At 52.5% G+C, this 26,881-nt stretch overlaps 4 protein-coding genes across 4 annotated transcripts; 2 read left to right on the plus strand and 2 right to left on the minus strand.

Annotated features, from left to right (window-relative positions):
• Positions 1–22: 22 nt before the first annotated feature.
• TGME49_304900 (hypothetical protein) lies at positions 23–8,782 on the minus strand. The gene is made up of 10 exons (XM_002370243.2): positions 6,654–8,782; positions 5,934–5,997; positions 5,329–5,407; positions 4,805–4,903; positions 4,160–4,224; positions 3,596–3,725; positions 3,090–3,111; positions 2,292–2,325; positions 1,833–1,954; positions 23–1,390 (listed from the first exon to the last, which is right to left on the minus strand). The coding sequence occupies exons 1-10, from the start codon at positions 6,812–6,814 to the stop codon at positions 1,300–1,302; spliced, it is 867 nt and encodes a 288-aa protein (XP_002370284.1). The 5' UTR covers positions 6,815–8,782; the 3' UTR covers positions 23–1,299.
• A 1,062-nt stretch (positions 8,783–9,844) lies between these two features.
• Positions 9,845–17,183, minus strand: TGME49_304910 (hypothetical protein). Its single transcript, XM_002370244.2, has one exon. It carries the CDS (start codon positions 16,722–16,724, stop codon positions 10,686–10,688), a length of 6,039 nt encoding a protein of 2,012 aa, XP_002370285.2. The 5' UTR covers positions 16,725–17,183; the 3' UTR covers positions 9,845–10,685.
• A 2,548-nt stretch (positions 17,184–19,731) lies between these two features.
• TGME49_304920 (hypothetical protein) lies at positions 19,732–22,598 on the plus strand. The gene is made up of 2 exons (XM_018782429.1): positions 19,732–21,202; positions 22,560–22,598. Exon 1 carries the CDS (start codon positions 19,958–19,960, stop codon positions 20,636–20,638), a length of 681 nt encoding a protein of 226 aa, XP_018636119.1. The 5' UTR covers positions 19,732–19,957; the 3' UTR covers positions 20,639–21,202; positions 22,560–22,598.
• On the plus strand, positions 21,686–26,609 carry TGME49_304930 (hypothetical protein). Its single transcript, XM_018782430.1, has 4 exons — positions 21,686–23,738; positions 24,160–24,516; positions 24,783–25,145; positions 25,524–26,609. The coding sequence occupies exons 1-4, from the start codon at positions 22,649–22,651 to the stop codon at positions 26,168–26,170; spliced, it is 2,457 nt and encodes an 818-aa protein (XP_018636120.1). The 5' UTR covers positions 21,686–22,648; the 3' UTR covers positions 26,171–26,609.
• Positions 26,610–26,881: the final 272 nt, after the last annotated feature.

The raw sequence follows: 26,881 nt of genomic DNA on the forward strand, positions 1-26,881 counted from the left end.
CTGGAAACAGGAGCCATTTTGGGCAGGACATGCTTTCAGGAAGTGTTTTTACAAGAAAGAGCTCTATGAGCTCGTTCTCAATCCGCAAAGAAGTTAACAAAACTCGGCCGCAAAAACATGAATACACGCGCCCATATGTAGCGTTCGCGCAAGTGCCTAGGTATAAACAGTGCATATACATACACATGTTCCCATTCAAATGTATACGTAGCACAGCCTATCTATTTCCGGTGGTCATTTGTTTTCTTTGATTCCCGCCATTCGGTCTGCGCGCAAGCAATTGTCGGAAACAAGATATTTAATCTTTTACAAATGAGCCGTTGGGTAGGCGTAGATGTCAGCACTGTCAATGGAGTACACTGAGCAAGCACCATCACATGTTGCTTTTTTCCTGCTTTGCTGACGCAGTTTTTGAGTCCTGCCCTCACTTTCTGTCTGACTGCGAAAGGTTGTCGGACCTTTGTTAGGTTTCGACCGTCTTTCGCTTCACGTCTGTTCGCAACGCTGTGACGTCTCACTCTATAATTTGCGCACTGTGTGGCTCACTCGTAATAGGCCGTACTCACCGCCAGTTTGCTCTAGGTTTTCTTCTCTGTGCTTTCCGCTAAAGTTGATTTCCCTGCTCGTTCGTCTTCTCGAGGCAGCGGGAAAAAAGGCTGTGACCATTAAGTGCTCCACACAGAAGACGGCCTTGTACGAATGCCGACGGTGTAAGACGACCACATTCGCCCCTACCCAGCCACTATTGTTGTGGAAGTCAGGATAGAACGACCATTTGTCGTTTGGATGTGCGCTGCCTACCGGAACACACAGAGCGGCCTTCAGGGGAATTCCCTTTCTCACACACCTCGCCTCACACGGGAGCAGCGGTACCTTCTCATCATACCAGATGGCTACGAAAAAAAGAGATGCACGTCAACATAAAAACTGAAACCTAAACACTTTTGCAGCATACGCGGTTTCCTGTTTATTCCCTCAGGTTATCGGTCGTTACACCGTGGCATACACTGCATCCGTTACGAAAGACACGAACCTCTTTCTTCCTACTTGAAGATACGTTTGTTGTATGCCGTGACGATCCCCGGTTTCTTATCTCCTGTGTCTCTCCCTTTTGATGAGTCGTGCATCAGTGCCTGCCCATATTGAGACCCTTCTTTCACCCAGGAGTTCGAGGCTCGCGGACACAGAAACTCGATGCTCACTAACAACGCGTGTATACATCTATATATTGTGTATGATTATTGTTAACAAGCACGATTATGCAGTCCCATAGGAGGAGAGTCGTGCGTGTGCCTCAAATCATGCTTTGTCTTCTAGGCAGATGTCCTGAGAGGTCGAAGATATCCTCTCATCGCGACCGACAGCTTCTACCGGATGGTATGTCTCTCGTCTGTGAAAGACACACATGCGCACCGCGATCCACAGGAAAAAGAGAAAGTGGGATAACTAATTTGAGGAGAAATAACGGCTTCAGAACCTCGACAGCGAATGCACAAACGATACATACTGACAACCGAATTGCACGCCTCAAGCTCCGTAAACAAAATACATATATATATATATATATATAAACAGACAAATAGCCACTCGATACGACGATCTACACGTCAGCAAATATTATATATATGCCTTAAAAAGGCGGAAGCTGCTTGAACCCGAAAGAGGAGGGAGCGAAGTTCAGGTAGGAGGAAAACCGATTCGATTTCATGTTTTTGCACACTGCCCGCAAGACGTGCTAGCCTTTAAACGAGAATCGTTACCCTCTGAGTTGAAACTTCTGTTTTCTCCCACTACCGGAAGGACATATCTTTCATGTGATTTTGCATACGTACCCTTGTGGCCATTCAGAAATTCGGTGCTCGTAGCTTGCTCTCGGCTTCCTCTTGATGATGTTGTCAGTAATCCAGTACTGAAAAGTGTTCATGGTAAGAGGCGTCAACACCATAACCACCACCTACAAAACCGACAGCAGACATACCAAGAACCTGCCGAGGCGTCAAAATGCCGACGGCTTCCACAAGAGGCACCAGAAAAAAAGACAAAAAGCATTAGGTGAGTGACATGCCGCACTGGGGCCTGCCATACATGCAAGTGTAAATAAAGAATTTATACAAAAATTATAAACAATGTACTCTTTCAAATATCTACATATTCTACTCCCACATGCATGTAGAAAAAAGAGGAGAACACCACACGACTGTGCGCACGAAATCTTGACACTGCCCCTAGGGCAACGGTTTAATTTAGAAAAAATAAAAATGCTAGACCCTACCCTCCCATCCACAACTCACCAGCTTAGTACGAGGTTGGTCGTCCAGAGAATTCCTGCAGGAAGAAAAACACGGATCTGCCAGTGTATGCGTCGCAAGTTTCCCCTCCGTCAGATGCCACCGATCCACCCGAGGTGGAAACTGTCTTTCGACCTTCACCGTTTTCCTTCAACAGGCGCGTCGCGTTCGTGCCTACCTTCCTTTGCTGCGGAAGCGACTGCAATGCGGACTGCGTGGATATCTGGAGTGTAAAATCCCAACTCGCAAGAGTTCATTCCATGTGCTAAATCTTGGTTATGCCGCTCTCTTTCAACGATGCATCGTACCACACACACACACACGCACACAGTTACATCATGCGTGCCTAAACCACCTGCACCCCATACAAGAAACTGAACATGCGACAGCAGCTCGGCTCTCACGTCGGGCTTCCAGCATATGCATATATTCATTTATTTTCTCGTGTCAAAATATGTAACTATATATGGGTACGTGAGGCACTTTCATCTATATGTCTATCTAAGCGCACATAGTGCTTCAGAGTGAAACATGCGTGTACGGGGTGTGCCCTTTCGTTTGTTTGGGGACATTTGTTTCTGCCAGAGAACTATGTTTACGACACAAGAACTAAACGAGAAGGACTGAGACGACATGACGACGTATCCCCTTTCACTAAATGCGTGACTCCGGATGCCTGTTGAAGCTTAGATTTCAAGAATAGCGCGCATGCACGTAAGCTTGCAAACTGCCTGTGTCGCCGCTTTGTGCCCGCTTGCTTCTCAAAACAGACACCCCACTTGAAAGACGTTAACGACTCACAGAAGCGCCGCCGCGATCCAAGCTGCACACACAGAGCCAGAAGATCGAAAAACAGTTCTTGGTGCAGAAGCATGCGCACGGGTTCCCCCATATTCACCGATGCGGTCGAACCTCTGTGCATAGCTTTTCGTCGACTGTTTTTTTTTGGACCTCGCTGTCGATGAAGTCAAAGAAAGCCATCATTGTGAAGACTCCTATGTCAGGCAAGACGTAAGTTACACAGAGACAACCCAGGAGAAACAAAACTTTTTCTCTTCGTCTCCGTCACCAGCGCTCTGCCTCTGTACCGCCGTTTCGTTTTTGACCCTCTGACTGTCTCTGTCTCCTTGGCTGCCTGTGTTTCTCTTTTACTTCCCGTTTGTTGGCTGCTTCCATCTGTGCTCATCGCTTCGCCTGGAGACGTCCCCAAACACATGCGGCGCCCCGGCGCCTCCGATTCTCATGTCTTCTCTCGACTTTATCCCTTCCATCAAAAAACAGTTCCGTATTTTCTCCTCGGTTCCTACTGAGGGGTCTTTGGCCGACGACCATGACAAGGACCATGAGCAGCTTCATGGTCGAGACAATGATCTGCCAGACGAGAACTTGCCAGAGACACGCGCGCCACGCAGGCGGATTTCCGTAGTAGCCGAAGGCCTACCGAACCGGACACGCATGGAAATGTGATGGAAGGGCGAACACACCGGACGCGGAAGAACACGCTCGTTGCGCGTTCAGGGACACAACATAAACATACAAATAGTTGTCTTTGTGCATATACGAATATGCACATGTGCATATTTGTGTTGATATGCGCATATGAATCTGAATAAACGTGACGTAACAAAGGGACAAGTTTCTGTGTCCTTGATGTGGGAACTGGTATGTATATGTGTGTATATATATATGTATACATATGTAAGTGATTTATGAAAGAGACGTTCATGTGTCCCTGATCTAGGAAGACGCCCAACGAGGAAAATGCTGATGCGAATTCATGCTGACCAAGAACACCACTGGAGAAAGCTACTTATGTTTCAGCCAGCTGGTGGGAAGTGCTTCCTCCTACATTCCCAGACAAGAGAGCTTACATTGCTTCCACTCAACTTCCAGCAGTTGCTCGTCCACTCGACTAGGAGATGCAGGACGTAGACACCTGAAAACAAAAGACCCACGGGATCTCTTCCCTAGACCTGGGGGGGGGGCTTTTGACTTCCATGAACGTAGTTACATATTAGTTCGGCCTGGTTCCCATTTGCTGGTGTGAGTGAACATTCAGCCGAGTCCAGCATGAAGTTTGAACGTCCCATGCAAGGTAATCTTCTACGCTGTGACATTGGGGAAGACAGTTTCGCCGCTACGGATACTTCATTGGGGTATGGAAACGCAGACTCATAGGCGATTAGCAACGACGGATCCCGACACGCTGCATACGTCAGAACCGAGACACGCGACCGTTTTCCTCCCCCGCTGCCCCAGAGGGAAAGCTCTAGAAGCATGCCACAGGAGGAACTACAGAGCGCGAAAATGGTCGACAAATGTTAACAGAAGAGAGGCGAATCGCTACGGAACGGAAATGCTGTGGAAGAAGCAGACGAGAAGGCGGCAGAAGAGGAGGCGCAGACTGAGGTCCCTCGATAGTCAGTAAGCAAACGAATCACCTAAGACAAGTGCGGAACGCGGAGGACGAACAGAAGAGCAACTGAATCTGCAGCTCTTCCTCTTTCCAGACTCACCCAGCGTTGTATCGACCATGATGTTCAGCCAGTACCACTCGCAGGGGTCTGAGTCCTCGGTTGAGACAGATGATAAGAGGGACGCAAATATCAAGTTGACTGCGCACGCAGAGAAGACGCACAAAAGCAAAGGCGACAATGTCGGTCCAAAACGAACACTCAGGATCTCACAGAGGCAACGCCTGGCAGAGGACGCGAAGAACCGATCTGTGGAGAAGACAGATCCCCCAGTCACGATCCGAAGATGTAGATCTGGCGCCCAAGAAACCACACGACGTGTTGCCCTGATTGCATCAGCGGCTCCGTGTCGGGTTTCTAGAGGATCCCAAGCAGCGGAAAAAGAGAAAAGTGACAAGCAGGGCAGAGAAGCGACTAGAGACAGATACAAAGGCCTGCCAGAGGGGGAGTTGCTGGGGGATGGGAGAAGGGGAGAGAGCAGGCGAGAACAAAAAGGCCACGGGGTTGCACTAGAAAGGAGGTGTAGCAAGACGCACGGACAAATCCAAATGAAAGGAGATGCTTACGAATGTGTAGAACTCCAGAACCCGTGATCTGCTTGAGAGTGTCGAAGCAAAAGACCTTTATAGGCCTTCGAGGCTTTTCCTGAAATGAAACCCAGCCCGACAACCGTGTGAACCACAGACAACAGCGATAAGGAAAAGGATGAAAGAAGGCTCGAGAAAAAATGATTGACGACGTACTTTCTTCCCCCCTGGCGAGGTTGACAGGACTGAGCTCATCTGCGGACTCAGATGTGTTCACGCGTGGAGCAGTCTAGAAAGAGCAGAGAGAAGCAGGGGAAGACAGACGCACACGAATGCCCGAAGAATCGAGGGGAAGACTCCAGAAAAAATCTGAGCAAACACATGCACGACAGTTTCTGCCGCTTCTTGACAGAGAGAAGATGCACAGGAAATAGATGTGGTAAACTAGAGACGGCAGAGTGGTCGAGCACAGCCAGCTGGATATCAGATGTGTAGCTTGATGTATAGCAAACAAAATTTAAATACAGCAGCCGCAAAACGTTTCTCAACGAGAGGTGAACTAAACTGCTGACGCCCACACAGCCATGTGGAGAGGGTACAACATCGTTCAGCTTTAGATCTCTTTTTCAGAAGACCCCGCTCACCTTCCAGCGCTTGATGAGGAGCGACGAGAAAGAGAGAACAGCGAGGACACCCTGAAGCCACCAGCTGGACACCGGAGAGCCACAGGACACAGACGAAGAGCTCCGAGAGAAGGGCGAAACGAGAAAACGGCGGACGTGCGGTGCGAGCAGAAACGATAAGGGACAAAGACGGCAGGAACAGACTCGTTTTCTTCACTTGACGCAGACAGCAAGCCCTGAACACATGCGGGGCTGGGCGACGAGCAACACGACTGAGAAGACGTCTGGATACACAGATGCGCCTTTGTTGCGTGCACACAAGTTGACAGCAGGAAAAAAAACGGAGAAAGAGTTCGGGAAGGGACGAACGAACCGGACGCGGGACAAGATGAACAGTGACGGACGTTGAGGCCTGCCAAGGGCGAACTCGCGCATACTTTAAGCAAGGAAGTAAAGAAAAAGACACGTGGAATCAGAAGGTCACGAACATGGCCTTGGAAGAAATGGTCGTTGTTTCAAACGACCAAAGGAAGAGCGGGCGAGGGACGTACGTGCAGAAAGAGGGGAAAGGAGGTTAGTATCGGGGTTAAAAAGACGCGTGTAAGTCGGATAGCACAAAAATCCGAATACATGCATACCTGGACATATATGTTCACACCAATACTGCTTAAATGAGTTGATAATGCAGGGTTGAACCGCGGGTTATTTACATCTGGAGGAACTAGGGAGAATGGCTCTTACCCGAAGCCACCGAATTCACCGAGCAACTCACACTGGGGCACGTGAGTCAGTTCCTCGAGTTTTCCGGCCAACTTGACAGGGACAACACCGGCGTTGTCGCCGCCCCCCACTAGGGACGGGATCGCGGCGCCTTCGTCCAAAGGTTGGGCGTCGAGGATCATTGGAGAGAAAATGTGGAAGTCTAGAGAGTTCCAAGAAGTGGATGATATTCGTCCAGAAAGCAGGAGGCGCGAAAAACGCGACAACAAGACTTCAATATGCGTTTGGAGGACCGTTCACTTTAGACCGGGGTGCCACACCGCGTCCGCTGCAGACTTGCACTTGCAGAGCGCCCGACAAACACGAGGAAAACTAAGGCGACAAAAAATTGGTTCGCCGCTCCGGCTAGCAGGTGGAGAGTGTGCACCTGCATCTCGCGGCAATCGACCCGAGACGAACCACCCCGGCAAGAGCAAGTGCGTCAAGCGAAGCCGCCGCCGCAGCGCTTGGGTACGGTTTCTGTCGTGCACGCACAGAAAAGCGACGTGCTCCGCCTGGGTTCTCCGCGAATTCTGGGAAAACAAGTGGCGCCACCATACACAGTTGTTGCGATGAAAACTCGGAGGCGACTCCGCGTCCTGCGGACGGGATCAAACCCCAATTTGAGCTTCGGCGTATTTCCTTCAGGGCGTGGTGTTCAGGGTTGATAGAGCTTGCAGACGACTTGCGTAGGAAAACACACGAGCCAGGGAAGAAAGGCGGCGAAAAAGGCAGAGACGACACTGGTACTGTGAAAGCAAAGAGACAAATCAGGTGAGAAGAGCGTCAGGAAAACTGAGACACTCATGAAGATGTGAAGATAACTTGAAAACAAGAGAAATACGCTGTCTTCCTCGTCAGAGAAAACATCGGAGGGGGCGGAGCACGCGACAGAGGGTGTGGCAGAGAAGAGCTGGACGCCGAAGTCAAAAGTTGTGTCTGTGAGCCTCCTAGTCTGCCTCCTTGCGGATCCTCTTGGCCGTGTGGGTGCTACAGAAAATACAGACTCTGAGCAGAAAATCGCTGTGGACGAGACAACGGGATTTTCAAGGTGACCCACGTTTAGGGTTTAGCAAATCAGAGACGAGGCGACCAGACCAGGGTCAGTCTCGGAGCCAAAGAGTGAGGCCAGAACAAGAAAGAGCCGTCTCCTGACTGTCACGGCGACAAGGAAGGACGAGACAGGAGAACAATAAACAGACGAAAGATCTCCGTAGCCGACTGGAAGAGACGCGGGAGTAGAGATGTAGAGTGGCAAGACATGCGTCTAAAGGGAGCCACAGACGCCGAGGAGCTGCAGCCTTCCTTTGTAGTTCGTCAGTACTTGACTCTCCTCTTCGCGGCCAAGAGTTAAGAGCGGTCCCAGAGGAGACATCGCGCTTTCAAGAATTGAGTCTTTGTCCGTTACGGTTGTTACCCGGTGAACAAAAAGAAGACACACAGATGGCACCGGAGAGAAGCAAGTCGGAAAGCAGTGACAATTGCTGTCAACTTCATCTGCAAAAAGCAGCGAAGAAAAGCGGGCCCGCTCTCGTCCAGCGTCACCACCGACCTCTGGCGCGACTAGAGATTGCGGCCCTTACACTCTGTGGCATAATTATCGTTTTTTTCCAAAGACGTTGAAAGACAGTGAACAAAAACGCTGGATCCCGCGGTTTGGAGATAGGGAGCGGCCTCAACTGTTTGCAAGGAAGCGGGGGTTGAAAATGACAAGACAGACCGCCTTGTCCTGAGAGATTCTCAGTCCTCGACGTCCTGGTGTCTCACCTCTCAGGGGGTGACGACACGACAGCGCGCCTGTTCGTTTCTCTCTTTTCGCGGTATGGCGCACTTCCGCCAGAATAGTTTGAAGCCATACTCCCAGCACGTGAGTAATACAAACGGAAAAACGAGGAGATCCGCGCTGCAAGAAACCCAAGGATCTCAAGCATAAAACACTTCTCAATTCGGATACGAACACCCGCCAGTCGAGTCGCCTGGCACATGCGACCCTATGCAAACGTGTTCCGGAAATGTGATAACGCCGGGAAAAAGAGACGCATTTCGAGGACGTGCCGAATGACAGTGGACGCTGGAACTCGTGCCGCCTAGCTCTAGGCACGATGAAACCGTTGAAAATACGGAAATAACAACGGCCACCTGGTCAAGCACAAATGCCGATGGCGGCTTCGCTAGGCATACGGATGGCCCGGCCTTAGACAGCATCGCTTTCAACAGGCTAAACTGCGAAACTCGAGACAGCAGAACGTCAGTCAGTTCCCAGCTGGTGGGATGAACTGACACTGGAGGCATGGGATTAGTATTAGTAGACGCGCGAGTGGCAATCCAACGTGCGGAAAAGCCACCCTTGGCTTGCTTGCCTCTTCACTTTGGGCAAGCTCAAGACTTTTTTGCTTTCCGCAAAGCAATCCAGTTGTTCTAATGCTGTTGAGAGAAAGTCACATCTCAGTGTAGAACCCTCCTAATTCTCTGTAGACATGGTCCTCAAACCTTCACCTTCAGCGCTAAACAACGTGTGAGCTGAGTTGGTGCGACGGAGAATTATTCGGAAAATATCCCGTACTCACAAGCCTCGCACAATGTATCGAAAGCATTTTGTTTAACGGACAATTCCCGTTTCCTCTGGCCTGTCGTGTCGCAGACGTCGTCACGCGGAAGTTTCGGTATGAAACGGTAATTTTAGTGGACCGGAGATGAGAAGCTTGTCCTTTTTCTCCGCCTGGGGGAAGACGGTGCGTTTTTAGCCGCCTCTGGAACACGTGTCACGCAGATTTTACGGTGTAAGAATATATTTTTAGCCATTCTTGTACAAGGGGAGTGAAGTGGACATGCCCATCAGCTTCCGTTTTACTAGCAAGGATAGGGGATACCATGGACGTGTGCTGCCAACGTGTCCACCTTTTGCCGGTGAAATATTAAGTAAGGGATAAGCAGTGGAGTTGTGCTTCTCTGAATTCTTATAGCCGGTGACGACGGCGTCGCTGGCCGGAAAACCAAGCGGCGAGTTAGCTAGAGCGGTTCCAGTGAACGAATGAAGTCAATTCGCTGGACTCTGTGTGGCTCGAGACTGCCTCTCGCCGCTCCCGCGTCACCGAACCGCCACGGAGGCGGAAATGACGAAACGTAGTCGGGCCTGACCACCTCATCTCCATTTTGGAGACTAAAATCCGACACCGAGCCTTGTCTCAAAGTGGGGACGACAGACAACAAAGTCAAGAGGGGAGACCAAGGGGCACGACAATAGCCCTCTCGGAAGGGGTAAATGTTCACAGACTTTCCTGTGGCATAGCATGTACAAGACAAAGTTGTATACCTTACAAACTTCACGCACACTTATGTATAGACATGCGACATCCATCCGTGTGTACAAACCTACACACACCCAGTTGAGATGTGTGCGTACATACACATAAATTACCACAGCTTCAACGTATGTCTACAACACGCGAATCGTCACAAAAGGCACACACATATATGCGTTTGCACCGACAGATACCTCGGGAAACACGCGGAAGGTATGGCAGTCATGGCTGGGTGAGTCTGGCTATCCGTGTCGTCCTGCTCTGCGGCGCAATAGGTGTCTCAGTGTACGATCTACATCAAACCGCATGCAGTCAACCTCTTCCCGGTCTCGAAAGAAGATTGCCAAATTGATTACCTGAATGCCAACTAAGTGTGCTTCGGCGTGTTCCACATAGGCACAATGAGACTCGAGAGACAGTACGGAAGAAGGTGATGTTCCCCCTTTTCCACACGCACAAAGGCATTTGTGAAGAATAAAATTGCAAAGAACGAATTGGGAACGCATCCCGCCGGCAGATGTAGGACTGCTGAGAGTATCAGAGCGCCACCACGGTGATTTTCGGTTCGTTCTTAGTCTACGGTTTCAGTTCTGCGTCGAAGTCACTGACGCAGTAGCTTAGGCTCGTGAAGAGAAGTGTTTTGAGACAAAATACCTGAGATATCAGCCTATGGAGAAACACCGCGCTACGCATCACCGGTTGAATCCTGCCGTTAGTTGTTCGCAAGGAATTCCTCCCGCTCTCGAAGCAGTTGGTGCACCTGCGTTAGGTCAATGCCGAGCCAAGTTCTGCTTCGCTCAAGAGCTTCCTGATGACGCCACTCGACTGCATGCACTGTGTCCGGAAAATTCGCTTCTCCCTTTTGGCCGCCTGCTGCGCCTCCCAACCGGCTTGTCCCTTGAAAGGAGGGGAAAGCGCCCCTCTCTGTTTCCGTGTCGCTCTTGCGTCTGTGCACCGAGGGTCCCTCTCCCACCGGGTCTGGACTAGTCGCGATCCCCTCCTCGTCTCGTTTCCGGGAGCGAAAGCTTACGGAGCCTTCAGCAAAATCGGGGATGCCTTCCCCCTCGTCTTCTTCCCGCAAAGGCACATGCCAGACAAGAGACTCCTCCCGCTCTCTCAACCCTGTGCCGGTGTGTGTGTGGTCGGTGGAGGGTCTTTTTCCAGAGACAAGGCCGTCTTCTGAGCTACCCAGAGACTGGATCGATATTCCTGCTGTTGTCTGCCGGCGGTGCTCCTGCAGGAGCTCTGTGATCCGAGAGAAGCTCGAGGACGAGTCGCCATCCTGCCTGTCGTTCCCTCCACTGTTGCGTGATGCTAGGCCGCTAGTCTCTCCTCGTTGAGGAGAAGGGAGCGGAGGCCGCGCCACCTGAGGGAAAACTTGCATGCGCTGTGTGACGTGCTTCGTCATGCCTACAAACAACAGGGGGAAGCTCTGAGAAATCTGCTGAAAAGACGCGGTCCTTTCCTCGTCAGGATATGACCGAAGATGACCCTTTTCTTCGTACATCCACGGAGACTGGGGAAGGGTCCCGGCATTGTCTCGGAAACCCTGGTCCGCGAAGAAAGGCGCTGCCTCCAGTCTTCGCGGTACGCCTTCAGACTTTGAAGATTCGACAGATGATGCATGAGGGTCAACGACGAGGAGCGAACTCGGAGACACAGCGCGTCGACCGACATTTCTTGAGGGAAGTCCATAATCATGTAAAAGATTCTGGGAGACCGCAGCGGCCGCTGGTGCCGCGCTTTTTGCCGTCGGGGACCGGGGGGTAGAAAGAAAGACAGTTGTGCTAGAAACGTCTCCGTCGCATGTGAAGCTGTCCATATGCTCCTTCTCTCCCTCAACTCGAGGAACTTGGCCAGGCGTCTCTGCTTGCTCGGATCCGTTAGCGACTGCTGGCACGGTCCCTGGCGGAAAAGTGTCGAGGGGAGCACCTAGTGAAGACGGAAACGGGTCGCTCTCGCCGTAGTCGAGACGTCCAGCGGTAAGCGAGGCGTCGCTCACCAGGTTCTCTCGCCGTTTTACTTGCGCGGGATCCAAGAAGTTGTGGACACCCTCCGAACCCGCATCTGTCCGTTCCTGCGGGAAACCTCCCCGCCTTCTCTTCCCTGAACTTCTTCCCGGTAAGTCGCTTCGCTCTCGGGAATCTCGCGCCGTTCGTTCTCTCTTTCGCCGGTTGTGCCCTTGCGAAGAGGGATCATTCACAGCAAAGGGAGGTGAGAAGGGCGAGGAAGCCGGCGACAGTCGAAGCTCTCTGCCGTGGGGACTGAGACCCCACTGGAAGGCATAGGGGAGAAGGGCAAGCTGTCGCCAGTGGCGAAAGGGAATGCGCTGCTGCGACGACAAACGATGGTCCCGAAAGCGATCATTTGTCAACAGAGAGAGAGGGAAGAAGCCGCGAGGAGCGTCAAAAAGCGGATCGTTCTCAGAGTGCTGGATGTCTGCGTCGCCTTCATTGTCATCTGCGTCCCAAACGTAGCCAAGGAAGGTGCGTCGTTCTGCCGGGCCGGGTTGCTTCCCGTGTCGTTCCTCTTCTCTCCCTTTCCTACGTCCGTTGTCTTCTTCACTCTTCGGCTCGAAAGTCTGTTTCTTCAGGACACTCTCTTCAACCGACTGCACTTGCGCGCTGTTTGAAGGGACGGAAACCCAAGGTGATGTCTTTTCCGCTTCAGGCACAGCAGGCAGGCTTCCCAGTTGGAAATCTGCTGCCTCTCCGGGTTGGCCGTCGATGGCAGCCGATCCGGAGTCTTCACTGAGGGGGTTCGGGGACCTTGTTCCACTTCCCTCTCCCACGGAGGGACACTGCCAACCACAAATCTCCGTCTCCCCGACGTGCTTGTCACCGCTGTCGAGATCCGCAAGATTTCTCTTTGATTCTACCTCAACCGCACTTCTTGTACCTTTTCGTTGATGTTTTTCTTCCTTGTTCCACCTTGGCTGAGCGAGCGGCGACACTCTGCTCCACCTTCTCCAGAGACCCTCCGTGGCAGGAGGAGAATTCAGAGACGCCAGCAGGTGGTAGTGGTCGTCGTGAGCGCCTAAGCCACAGACGAAGAGGCAGCCGTCCCTCTCCCACTGATTCAGCAGAGCCCTGTCCTGACATGTAACGCGTTGCCGGTTTGTCAGGATGCGGGGGAAATCGCCCGTTCGCTCGTAGCCATCTGCTGAGCAGGTGCCACCGGAGCTCGCGAGTCCTGTGAACTCGTCAGGAAAGGGAAACGGAGTGAGATGCGACCTCCAAGAGCGCTCTCGCAGATGCTCTGGAGTGTCTAAAGCTTCCAGATCGCTGCTACCGGAGCCGTGCTCGGGTCCTACGCCGAAGAGGAGCGGGTCGCCGCCACCAGTGAGTGTGCTCTGTGCCCGAAGAGCACGCGCAGCCTGGTTGGTGGCCACTTTGCCAAGCCAGTCTCGCCGCCTTCTCTTGCTCGGTTTGCAGCGATTCGGCACGACGATTTCGTCCCTGCAGAAGCGACAGAGGCCACGCCTACACGTCGCGGGGTCTTCGCCAGAGGCGCCCCCAGGTGTCTCCGGTGCGCTTTGCATTTCAAAAACGTGGCGCTGGAACCAGGATTCCCTCGCGTGGCTGTTGAAGGCCTTGGGAGGCAGGGTGGATCGCCTTTGTCCCTTGAACTCGTAAGACGACTCCGGCGCAGCCACATGTCGAACCCCCCAAAAGTACGCAGCGGGCAGAATAATCAAAGGCCTTTCGCCACGACTGATGAGTTCTCGGCGAACGCACTCGATCTGGGCGTAGCTGAAGATGCCGTCTTCCCGGTTTTGACGATTGTACGCAATATTGGCAGCGTCCAAAACAATGGTGAATCGCGGCTTTCCTGGCCGCAGCAGCGAAGGCGGACCCACGTCAGTGCGAACTGGATTCTCCCGCGCAGATACTTGTCTTTCCCTAGGCCTTTCTGGAGGATCCGGACCGTCTGTAGTTGGCACTTCCCGTTCACTGTCTGCCTCCGATGCATCCCTCTGCCCCGCCTGCAGTGTTCCTGCGGCGGCTGCTTCTGTTGCTACCCGGGAACCCCTGTGAAGCCACTCTTCGACCGGTTCTCGCCGTCTCTCTCGACTCCTCTGCTGAGACACACGAGCGGGACGGAGCCCCTGGACGCGACTGAGATTGACTTCGAAAGCGAGGAGAGCCCGGAGTTGCCGAGGCTGAAGCATTGCGGAAAGTTTGAGGACACCGACGCGAAGGAGACGCCGCTCATTGGCACCTAACGGGATGCGCCTCAAGTGCACTCCGCAACCAGTACATACACCATAACGGCGTGGCTGCTGGCCCGAACCTTTTCTTTCCCGCCCTTTCTCTCTCGTGAGGTGCGAATTCTCGTCTTCGCAGGCGGACCCGGGAAAGCCCTCCTCCGACTGCGCAGACCAGAAAACGTCTACTGGCCTCAACGAGGGTGAAGGGCCAGTGTGGGGTGGCCGTTCCTCAAGAAAGAACCCAGAGTCATCCGCACTCGTAGTGGTGGCCGTGAACGCCTTAACCCTCTGTCCATGAGAAGACTCCCCGCTCCATTCGCCAGTAGTTTCTCGAAAACTTCTGTCCATCAAGGACGCCACCGGCCAAGTACCAGTCTGGTTGAAAGAATTCACCGACATCTCACAGGATGCGGGCGCAGCAGCACCCATGGTCTGCAGAGGTGAAGCTGACGGGGGGCTGTGTACCGGAGGAACCCTGTTTCCAGATTCGACAACGAACATAGCAGACGGGGAGGTGACGCGTTGATTCTCGTCGTCTTCCTCGTGGCGAAGAACAACGTGACCCACGTGAGCCACCGGGAGGTCGAGATCCCGGAGGGCATTGCAGAAATTGATCGCCGGTCCTGACGCAAGTGGCTCCTCGTGTTCGGTGACGTGGTGGAGAAGATCGAGGACCTCTCTGCTTGCATCGAGGAATTGTCGGAGCCGCACAACGCTCATCCGGACTTCCTCCCGGCACCGCTGCTCTGCTTCTTTGAGCTCCGTGGCGAATGAATTCGCCACTCCGTGTTGCTGGGTTCCACCGCCCCCAGGCGCGTGGAGCGCCGCCGCCATGGGTGGCGGGGCTCCACTGTTGCCGCGGCTCTGGTGTCTAGAACACTGCACTGTCCCGTCGATACAGTGGACCCTTTCTCTTTGTCGGCTCTCGCCATTCTGTTCTTCAAGTTCCTGCTGGGCGTCCGGTGCTCCCTCGCTTGACAGAAACTCCCTCCCCTCTCCAGCTTCGTCCTTGTATTGCCGCTGCCACGATCGTGTCTTCTCGGCCTCCAAAAAAGAGACAAGGTGAGCACTGGTGTAGCGTTCTCTCGCTAACTGACGGCTAGCCACATTGGCGTCTTGGAGGAGAAGCGCGAGGAGATGCGCTGGGAGCGGGAGGCAGCGCTGCTCCTTCATCAGACGGAGCAAGCCGCTTCGCTTCAGAACGAGAAATCCCTGGCCCCTGGAGAGAAGGAGACGGACGATGGCGCCGAAGGCTTTGCGCCGCATCTCGACGCCTTGAGTGTGCATGATCTGCAGCATTTTGCTGGCTGCTTCTGCCTCTCCAGCCGCCGCCGCAGCAGCCACAAACGCGCTTCCGACGCTACTCGGAAGCGGGGAAAGCAAGTTGAACCGTTCAAGAAGAAGGAGAACTCGACATGCGACGGGGAAGTCCCCAGAGGCCGCCGCCAAATTGATGACTCCACTCGCACTCTCGATGAAGGGCGCCATGACGGCGTTCTTCCTGTCCAGCGACGACGCAGCGGAGGAAGCCGCATAAGATGGGGAGTGTGGAAGTTGAGGACAGGGCCCCTGGTGGGAAAGAAGCCAAGGCAAATGCTGTGAAGCCCGCGCATGTGCGCCATTGTCGCTCCATGTGTTGTTCGCGGGAGGAATGTGCCCGGTCTGTTCGCGGTGCTGTACAGAGACAATGGAGGTGAGGTGTTTCTGCAGCTGTCTGAAGGCCTCTGCGACATTTCCTGCCTTGATTGCGATGCCGATTTCCTGATGTCTTCTGCTCAACTCTCTCTTCGCTTGGCTTGCACTCTGTTTCGCCCCATATTCTGCAAGCTCCAGAATGTCGTCCTCCGGCGCCTGTGTCGCCTCGGGCACTGGCCCACTCCACGCGACAAGCCGGGAAGACGCCAGATGCTTCAGCTCACTTCTTCCGCCTGTCTCTGGAGTGCAGCGCGAGGAGAAGAGATGACGCCTGCTCGGGCGACGCAGTTGCTGCAAGTCCCGTTGACGAGAAAATCTCGGGGGGGACATACAGAGAGGAGGAAGTGCAAGAGCGAACGCGCATGGCTTAGGACCGCAGGCTGGATGCGAAAAGTGACGACGAAAAAACGAGGTGTATTTAGGCGGGGAACCACATGTATCACCACGTCTTGCGGCTGCGCCGAGGGTGTCACCAGAACGAAACAGCTGTCCATGGGGAGAAGAATGAGCAAGATGCACAGACGACACAGAGAAAGAGGGGCGGAGACACCGGGCGTCACGTCGCGCGAGGTGCCGGATACTAGATAGCGGTGGAACAAATGAGTGAAAGCCTGTCTTGTTTTTTAGCAGACGACAGGGTAAGGAAACAAAGGTGGATGTAGTGGAAGCGGGAACTTTACGCGTAGTCACTAGGGGAACGAGTAGAAAAAACATGGTCATGCAGAAATGCCGGCAAGCGCGGCAGCGACGGAGCATAGCAGAATGCTCTCCCGGGAAGAGAAGGACTGAAACGGCAGAATTTCTCGGTTTGAGCCTTTCAGACGGCCTCCTTGGGGGCCACCCCATGGCTCCCACACCTAAATCTGGACCACGGCGCTACATGTGCCCGAAAAATACGCGGCAGAAGATTCCAATGCACTTCATGAGGGTGACACTACACGCAAAATTTGTGGTGTGTTAGTTCAAAGCACACATATTTGCTCTCCTTTCCCCTCAACCCTTCACACATCAGAGCTGCCCAGACTCTGAAATCCGACAAATACTGGGGAATAGGAGTCCAAGATAGTCAAGTTCCCACGCCTGTGAGACATCGGTACGTCCAAGCTTGTGTTTTGGCGGAAATATGACCGTTGGCGTCTCGGGATGTCACGGTTTTGAAGACACTTCTTGAGTACGGCGCTGCTGGCAGAGTTCAACCTGATGTAGCCCAGCCCATGCATCAATGAGGCGACCGCTGGTGGCTGCATTGTAACTTTGGACACAGTCAAAGGGGACGGAGTATTGAAGGAGGGGCTACGCAAAAACGATGGAACTGGATATGTAAAAAGAAGGAATAGGCGTGACTATGGACTTATTCGCACCTGGTAAACAGGCAAAGACGTTGCTACGGCGCATGCGCATGCGCTTGTTAGTCGATACCAACGTGACGCGGTGTATATTCCATTCGTGCTCCGCTATTGCACAAAACGGTTTACCATAGTTGTGAATAATGTTGAGTGCGGCAGACACGTCCCATTAGCTCCCTTCGATGGCGCTAACGACTTGCTTATACCACTGAATATATCTAATAGTTACACCGTTTCTGCCTACCCACTGCCGCAGCTGGAGGCGAAATCCGGGTTTTCGAAACTACTTTCAGCGTCAGTTAAAAAACGTGTTCAGTATTTCACCTCGTTAGCATATCGGAGACAGGGAAAAATGGTAGCAAATGAGCCGGCTGAAAGTTGTGCGACACCGTAGAAGACAAAGCTGGATAATATCCCATTTGACAGAATTCAGAAGTCCGATATAATCATGAATCCGGTACATCAGAAGAAGGTCTTCATGACAGCTCTCGCAGAATGAGAATGTCTAATCTGTTGGGAAATAAGTGGATTTCACGCCGGACGTAGATGACAGAAGCTGCAGTCGACACACTGTTGCGCTTTTGCCGGCGGACACAAGAGAAGTGACCCTGCCTCCTGTAGTGCTTGTGGCACCCGCAAGGGGTTGCTCATCTTCTTATGGTACTTGTTCACTACCCCTTTATAGCACTGTTGTTCAACGCAACCAACATTGCCAATGCGTATAGCCTAAAACCTCACAATTTCCGGAGAAGATAGCATTCGCCAGTGGAGCGCTGACACAAGAGGTACGATCCGTCTTCAACAAAGTTACCAGCCGGCGATATTTGTTCTCTGCTCACGCACTGAGAGAATCAGCGACTCACTCTTCCCTGACAAGGAAAGAAACTCGCCAGGGGCAATCTGGGATTCACGGCGGCTCTGAGATTTAGGTAAAAACTGTGAGGATGTGCAGCACGGTGGATGCGACTGCTATTGATTCAGCCGTACCGTCATGTCCAAATTCCTCGTAGCATCTCCTGTCGATGAAAACACACTGTGTGTGCAGAGTTACACAAAATCTCTGGCGCCTTCGTGGCGGTAGGCAATATTGCAATTAGTATAGCGATTGCATTAGCCCTTGCTTGTATGTAACAGCGGAACTGCCCTCGTTTGCTAAAGCCGTTTATGTTAATAGGTTCAAGAGGGTGGCGAAACGCGCCCTGGGACCTCGAAAATAAGGAACGAGCGTATAAACCGGCACCACCTCTAGACATCATGGCAGACCTTGAAAGCTGCGTTGCCATCTCGGCAGTGCGGACTCTCACCGGCCACTCAAGCGGTTGGAACATTTTTATTTCGAACTACGAAGTGCTAAAGCCAGAGAGGTCGTGTGCACACAGGCTATGAGGCAATGGAAGACGAGCCGTATTCAAGACTCTATCGCAAAGAAACTAGCAGATTCTACCCGTTATCTCCACACGCAGCACGTATGTCGGAAGTCTGTTCGATTGAGCACACAGAAACACCGCTTCTCAAACCCCCTTTCTCCTTTCGACAGAAGCGGAGGATATGCTCTCGTTACGCAATTACCGATGCGGGAAAGCGCCAGTTCTCTCAGTTCCTGCCGTTGCAAAGGGAGTTTTATTACTGGTGACTACTCGTGGTCTCATAGGTCCTGATGTGCACGGGCTCCTCTAGTATAAAAAACAGACATGCTTCCGTGCGTTTTCTTGACGTAGTTGATGCTGAAGAAGCTCGACACCGATGATCCATCCTTTCTGTATTCCTCTGACGTGTTATTTATCCGTTAGGAAGAGTTGCATGCTGCAATCCTACGCGGTGGGTTTGGGAGAGGATGGCAAACATTACTCGCCTTTTGCGGGAGCTTCCCCCAGGCTCTAGACTTCTTGACTTCGCGGGAAGAACTGAACTAATGAGCCACCAGCGGACATTCCGGAGTCCCTTCTATCCACTTCAGCCCGTCAGTTCCGCCGATGGACACATGCAGCCTGTTTAATCCATTTCAAAGCCTAGCGACGGACTCTGTCTCTGGCACACTCATGATCCACTATCATTGTGCTTGCCTGTCCCGAGGGCGGAGCATCCCTATCGGCAGCGACCCTGCCCCCCCGAATAACAAACCATTACAGCGGGAAAACTGGCTGCTAGGGAAAGGGGGGGCTGACAGAAGCCAACCAAAATGGTGGAGACCGCACTGAACTACGTCAAACAACACATAAAGTCATCCAGCTTCTGTAGACATCACTCGAGGAACTGGCGCTAACTCGTCCCTAGTGATAGAACGCACGTCCGACCGGTAACGCGTCACGCTGTCAACCAATTCAGCGCACCTGATCCGTCTGTACCCCGCCATCAGAGTATACAAGGTTCCCAAGGCCGCCGTGTACCATGACCATGGCAGACGCACAGTGTGGGGGAGGGAACCCGGAGTCAAGCATATCGGTCAGTCAGTAACCCAACAACAGCATTCGAATCGCAACAGAGATACTCCTTCCCTCTCTCGACGCTACAGTTAGAAGTGACAATGAAGCAAAAATTGCGGCTCAACGAGACCCAGATTATTTGATCGAGACTTTACAGAAGCAGTTTCCCAACTGGGTTTTGCATTTGGAGAAATCCAACTTGGGTTGCGGATTTTTTAGACATTGGCTTCTGAATCGATGGTGACGGCGGACGTTATGCTACGCTGTCTTATGCTTGGCATCAAGCGTTCAAGCGTGTCGGCTGTTGATCATGGGTAAACCCACCGTCCTCATGTTCTTGATTCTCAGTGTTATCTTCGTTGAAACCAAAGGCGAACCATCGTTCGCCGATGGAGATATCCCAAGTTCTGGAGCTGGACGACTAACTGGCGCGTCATATTCTCCCCCTCACCAGAGCGTGCCACCGAGACATATTTCTGCTGCGGGGCAAAATGAAGTACCGCAGCTCCGAAGGCAGGCGGGATGGCTGTCGCGAAGAGTGGAGGTCCGCGAGCAAGACTGGTCTTCAGAAGAGCAGTTGAGTGCCGGAGAAGCACACACAGCAGATGGAGAGCCGGCCGAAGGAGGGGCGCACCGGCGGCTTTTGGCCGACACTGCCAGCATGACCCAACAAAGGAAACGAAGCCGCGAAACGTTCCTGTTGGTCAGCGTTGCCGACGAAAGATCAGTGCAGGAAGCGTCACAGGGGACCCGTGTACGCTTGTCAATCAATGGGATCACGAATAAAACAGAAGCGGATCCGCAAACACAGTCTCAGACATTAGGCATACGCCAGGAGGAAACGACGTACGGCGGCGAATGCACACATGGGGCGCCAGGGCCGCCAATAGTTGTCCGCTTGGCCAAGCGCCTAAAGCTCACGAGCTTTGCACTGTCGAATGCCATCTGCCTGGAAGGTATGAGTGATGGAGCGGCCCCTGGTGATGTGTGACTGGGGCAAACGTTGTACTATCGCTGCCAGGTTTCATTGGAGCTCCGGTCTGTCATCAGGGGTGTCTTTTGCCCAGTTACCCTTCACTGGCAGTGAAAGCAGTGTGACATATCGACGATAATGCATGATCACAGGCATATAATGTTATGGTGAGGCCTATCATGACTCGTGGCATTGTTGCAGGAGGCACGTACGTGGTGACGACCATAGAAGGTGTGAAGGAAATCAATGGCAAGCCATACGTGGCACCATCAAGCAATTCGTTATTCGTTCAACCGTTCTGGATACGGAGACAATGGAAGCAAAGTGGTCGGAATAACCGGCGCGAACCTGCTAACCAAAAATTCTTCGTCGCACTTCAAGAAAACTTCTTTGTCTCCACCACGAGACAGACTTCGGTCCACAAAGAGAACGCATTCTCACATGCACACAACAGAAAAGGCCACAAAGATTGGCGGAAGCGACCTTTTCCAAGAAAAGGCGACCAAGCGGTGCTGATTTGTCTCGCAGCAGGTGGCCCCCTTATTGCTCTTGAGGCTCGTTTCTCTTTGATGCTTTCTCTGGGTAAGGTGTCTCAGGCATTCATCGTTTCAAACTGCAGATGCGCAACACGGGCTCACAACACAGGAAAGACGTATCTTTGACTCTGGTTGATGACAACGCCTGACTTTTGTCTATGAAGGAGCCCCGCCTAGAAGTTACGATTGTATTCAGCTTTGCGTGTTCCCTTAAGTTCATGTACTCCAGACCTCATACCTGCAAAGAGGTGCGAGGAATTCTCTCCTTCTTAGGCCGTCTTCCAGCAGGTCGTATTGCGGGAACGAGGAGAACAGACTTGGTAGACACGCCACGTTAGTGTGTTAACAAGATGACCTCTGCTCTACTGACACTGCGTCCTTTTGGAATGGCTGCCTCTCCATCTCTGTTCACAACATTTCCACGAAAGAAACATACAGGAACAGCTGAGCCAAAGTGGTGGGTTCATAGGCATGAAAAAATCGACGTAAACTGGCGGACGGACTTCACGTCTGCGCAAAAGCAAGACTCCATGGACGTCCCTTTCACCGCCACTTACCAACCGTCTGTCAGTTCTCCCGAGCCGTTATGTTTGCAGACAAGCCGGAACGGTATGCTGAACAGAATTTCACTGCCGTATATGGCTGGCGTGAACGGGCATTTCTTGCCGACAATGCTAAGGCCGATACGAATGGCAAACGTGGCGACCGAATACAGAGAGAATCCGTCACGCTGGTGTTAAAAGCCCGACGCATGAGAAACATCCTGGCGTACGACGAGGAGGACGAATCAACGATTCAGGCTTCCGAGGAAGTTGACACATGGGAGAGGGAGGAATTGCAAATGTTTTTTCTCATACGATCATGGCGGACAATCCGTTTCCGAACAGGCCGGAGCGCTGACAATCTGTTCAGATCGCCTTGGCAACCACTGGACTGCTTCCTTGACTCCCAGCTCCGATGGAGGGGAGCTGATACAACCGGCACTGTTTGCCGACTGGCACCGTGCGAATCAATAATCCTCCGATGCCAGCCGATTGTCCTTTACGCAGATCGACCACGTGAGCGAATAACACAGATATTGGCAAGCATCACTGTATATGATGTACAAAGAACCAGAATATATTTAGCGGCTGACATAGTTGTGTGGCAAAGGGTTGCTGAGAACCGTGAGTAGAGGGAGTGATGCGAGTGAAATCACAGCGTGAAGCAAGCTTCACTCCAGCAATGATTCCGGCCATCCCAGCGCGTCGGAGACGTTGTTCGCAGAGTCGCTTTGGCAATGCAGTCGCGTAAAGGTGTGGGGAAGTCTGCCAAGGCCTGTCAGTCTGATTCGAAAGGCACCACATGTGCAACTTCATTATCCGTGTACTAGAACCTGGCTGGTGTCAACGGATTTTTTGCAGGAAACGCAGCTGTGCTGTTGGATAAGATTGGTAGAGTGGTCAACCTGCTACTTCGAGCAGATATATTATTTCTCTTCCTCGCCCCCGGCATGACGGTGGGAGGGCACGCACTGGCAGAAAGATCAGAAAGAATCGAAGCTTTATGGCAAGTATTGGACAGAGGCTTCACCGAATACAACCCGCTGATATGCCACACGTTCAACAGGTTAACATGGGGGGCACAGGAGAAGTGGTTCGACGCGGCGCGCTTGCAGAATATCCTCAGATCAGCACGCCATATAACAAGAGACTGGCGCGCTGGGCTGGGCCTGTTCTGTGGAGGAGTGGCATTTCGGTTAGGCTTGTGGGCTAGCTTGACCTGGCGCCCCTTGATCCTCGCCTTGGTGGGGATCAAGATGGCAAAGTGGATCCTCTCATTTTATCAACTTCTTTCTGCCGACAACGGTCTCCGAAGGATGCGTAGCGCACAAAACAAGGTCAGGAACCGATCATTTTCTGCCAACTCCGAACGGAGGGATCGAGTGCTGCCTAGGAAGTTGGTGGACGCGGTGGCCGTGGGAAGAGTACACCCGGAGTCGCGTGTGGTAAACGAAGAACCCAGGAGAATACATCGTGCCCAAGAGAATGTTGCCACTCTGCATGGTGAGCGACTACAGGGTTGTCGAATCCCTATAACCTTATACTGCGTGGGGCTGGAGGCAGCATTCCAAAACAAGGTTTTGGCAGAGTCGAGTCATTCTAAGTCTCTATTTGAAGAAGACCAGAAAAAACGTTCCATGAGGCCTCACGGCGAGCGCACCCAATCGAGTGATCCCCCTCCAGTTTCTTATCTCTTGGTAGGAGCGGAGCACAACACACCGAAAGACGACGTCGACGATTGGGCCGTGCAAGGCACTGTCTACGTAGGTAGGCATCCCGGCGCAGGCCCTTTGGCTCCGCTTGAGGAAGATGAAAGTCGGGCCGTTTTGCCTCATCACGCATCAGGAAAAGGCAGTGGACGAGGAAAACCACTTGGTGATGAACGGCCGGCATGGGAAGACGAGGACAACAGTGTCGGTGAAAAAACGGATAGGGGACAGACCGGTCGAGATCGCAGGCAGGAAACATGGCATGCACTGCTACCCCGTCGTGCCCTGCGAGTCGTCAAAAACGAGACAGGCGGCGCCAGCTGTGTAGACGGTAATGCTAAACGTGAAATTTTCGCTTCGTGCATATTAACGCAGCCGGTGAATTTAGGATGGAATACGGAGGTTCCACCGGTGGCGAGAAGATTAGAAACGGCGCTCTGTACTGTTCCTAGGCACGCCGAACTTATTAGATTTGGTGGACAGCTGGAGCAGTTGCTTTTCTGTGGCGTCGTAATGACCAGCAGTCGAGCGCACACGTAAACACTTAATTGGGCACAGTTGACTTGGACTCGTTTCGTGCTTCCACACGCAGGAACAGACGAAACACGAGAGGTGTGGTTAATTGTGCGACTATGCTGTTGTCACGATGGGACAGTTGCAACACTTATTTGCTTTTAGAGAAATAAGACAATTACAGGAGTGGTCGAGCGGTCGAGCGATGCCCGTGTGAACTTTGTTTGGCGCGTGTGCAGATTCGGCCTTTACGGTCACCATTGTGGAAAGCGTGTCTGACGATGGCATGGGTGTCAACATGGATTTGTCTTCACCGTCACTGGAGTTTGCCCACTCCAGCGAAGGACAGTCGATCAGTCTGCAAGGGCGAGCACAGAATGAGGACTTGGCAACGTCCGTTCGCGTTCCCATCAGGACAAATGCTGCGAGATCACTCGTGACCAAGGCGTCTCCTTTGACAGGATTCGGAGCCGATATGAAGGAACAATCGGTTGCTGAGCAAAGAGCTGCCGTTGGAGACCTTGTCGTACTGTTGTGTCTACGTAAAAAAGATGAGATTATTGCTGTGACCGCCGATCACGCAACCATGCTGTCAGGTAAGGTTCGCAGTATCAGGTGTTGGGGTCCTCCTTTTTTCCATGATAAGAGAGTTGTAGCACCAGGCGTGCTGCATCTTATGGGATGGATTGATCCAAGACTTTGTACCGCCTGTGCTGAACGAGAGTCGTGTCCCACTGATGGCACTACTACATGGATGTTTCGCCGGTCTGCGTGTGCCGACCTTTGTGCTGCGTGCATGCTGGTCGCTGCTTTGAAATTTCTGAGAGGGTTCCAATCGCATCGTCCTGTTTTGTGTTTTCAGCAGAGAAGGAAAGGATCTGGAACGAGAATGTGGTGGTGCAGAAGGCGTGGGGATCGCCGTATGATTCATCGGATACCGGCTTTCTGCTTCATACTTTGATCACGGTATCGCCTTCTGGTGAAGCGAGCAACTGCATGAAAGCCAATGCTGTTCGACGAGAAACAACAGATTGCGAACCTCTGCACGAGCCCACACTGTACTTTATGAATCTAAAAAGCATTCAGGTGAAGCATGCCGTTCCTTTCGGCCTCGCGCTAGCAGCTCTTCTAAAAGGGAGCAAATGCACGATTTCGCAGGAAGATGAGAAGTCCGCCGCGAAGCCAAAGCCCAAGCGTATCGTACTGACATGCATGCAGGTCCAAGGTGAGACGTTTTCGGTTTCAGATTGCTCATGAGAAGAGACTTAGGACTCTAACGATAGATTGAGCCCATCAGGGATGAAAGAATACTTAACTGCATGGTTCTGTTAGGGCCTGCTCCAATATCAACGGACAACGGCATAAACGTTTTTGCGAAGTGCGCACTGAAGAAACAATCTATAGCACACGCAAAGCGACAGATTGTTAGTTATGTGCCAGTTCCTTGAAACGGCTTGAGTAGCGGTATAACGGCGGGCATGATCACACAAACGTTGCCAGAATGTAACGCCAGGGCACCATCTGCAGAAGGCGCAGCGCTGTACTTAAAACACCACTATCACGACGCTCTAGGAAGCACGCCGCCTGTGTGTGTTGTGAACAGGTACCTCCCCTGTGAGACGCAGCAGACTAGAGAAGCTTCCCGAGAACCTCGGTCGGGCGCTCAGGGGAGTGGCTGCCGGGGCTCTCGTTGCTCTGCTTGTGGGCATAGGAATGGCTGCTACTGGTTACTCCATCGCCCGAACACCACTGTTACCACCTCTGCCTCCCGGGAGACCAATTGAGCTGCGCAAGAGTCGTGGGGCAGTCAGACATGGTTTGGGTTCCCTCTCACGAATGTATGCCAGTTGGCGGGAAACGACTAGACAGTGGTACCAGATATATCAGGGATGGACAAATCTCCGCCAGGCAATTTTTACAGCTGTGCAGCCAGCGACTCAGCGAGTGGGCGGAGGATACGCTTTGGGGGCTTTCGGAGGGAAGATCGTGGCATATTCAGCAGTTGTAGCTTTTGTCACACTTTTGGGCATGATTGGTAATGCAGCGTTGATCTCGTGGGCACGGCGCTTTGATTCCTGGCAGACTCTGCAGATGAGGAAAAAAGTACTAATGGCGCGACAGAAACTGCGAAGTCCGACATTGTTAGCTCGAAAAGCGGAAGCGGAGGATGCCGCGCTAATCATTGTCTATTGCCTGGGGCTGGAAACAGAATTGCGGAAGCGTCTATCGATTCCTGTTAAGAAGACGTAACGCCAAACCTAGCAGCGAAGGTCATGTTATGCAACCAGTGCTAATATACCACCGTTCATAAGAGTCGAAACTTCCGTGGTTCTCACCAAGCGTGCTGCAGATCCCGCTTTGGCTTATCACTATTCGTAAAGGTCCTGAGCACCTCACTGGTTGTTAACAGCAGGGTGGGTTACTTTGTGAAATGCAACCACGAACAACGACTATGTGCGCCGTGTGGTTCGCAACTTGTCGCAGCTGGCTCTTTGTTATTTTGGATGGCAGTCGAAGCTGTTTCACGCTTTGGGGTGGTCGACAGAAAGAGCCCCAGATGAGCTTGTGTCGGTACCCAGGCACACCTGACTTTCCTCTTAAGTGGAGCCTCATGCCCGGTTCAGGCGGCTGCCGCCTGTCACCAATCTGAATGTTGCAGTCAACACGCGTGCTGCATCATCTGAACCCCTTGGAGAGCCGAGTGTCATCTGTACTCGACATCCGTTAAGTCTCACAAATCCTCGATGCTTACTTCAGGCCACCCCGCGCAGGTGCATTTCGTTAATTTACACAGTGCGTGTGTGGCTGGTCGTTGCCCGCCTGAAGGGGACACGATACAACGTACGCTTATCATGCCCACTGCATCACGGGAACCTGCCACGCATCAAACGCCCCGAAACTGACTTCCTCAAACGAGGACTACGGAAAGACGGTCCCCAACAATATATTTCATGTAACATA

The sequence above is a fragment of the Toxoplasma gondii genome, chromosome IX (genome assembly GCF_000006565.2).
Source record: "Toxoplasma gondii ME49 chromosome IX, whole genome shotgun sequence".
NCBI classification, from domain to species: Eukaryota; Apicomplexa; class Conoidasida; order Eucoccidiorida; family Sarcocystidae; genus Toxoplasma; species Toxoplasma gondii.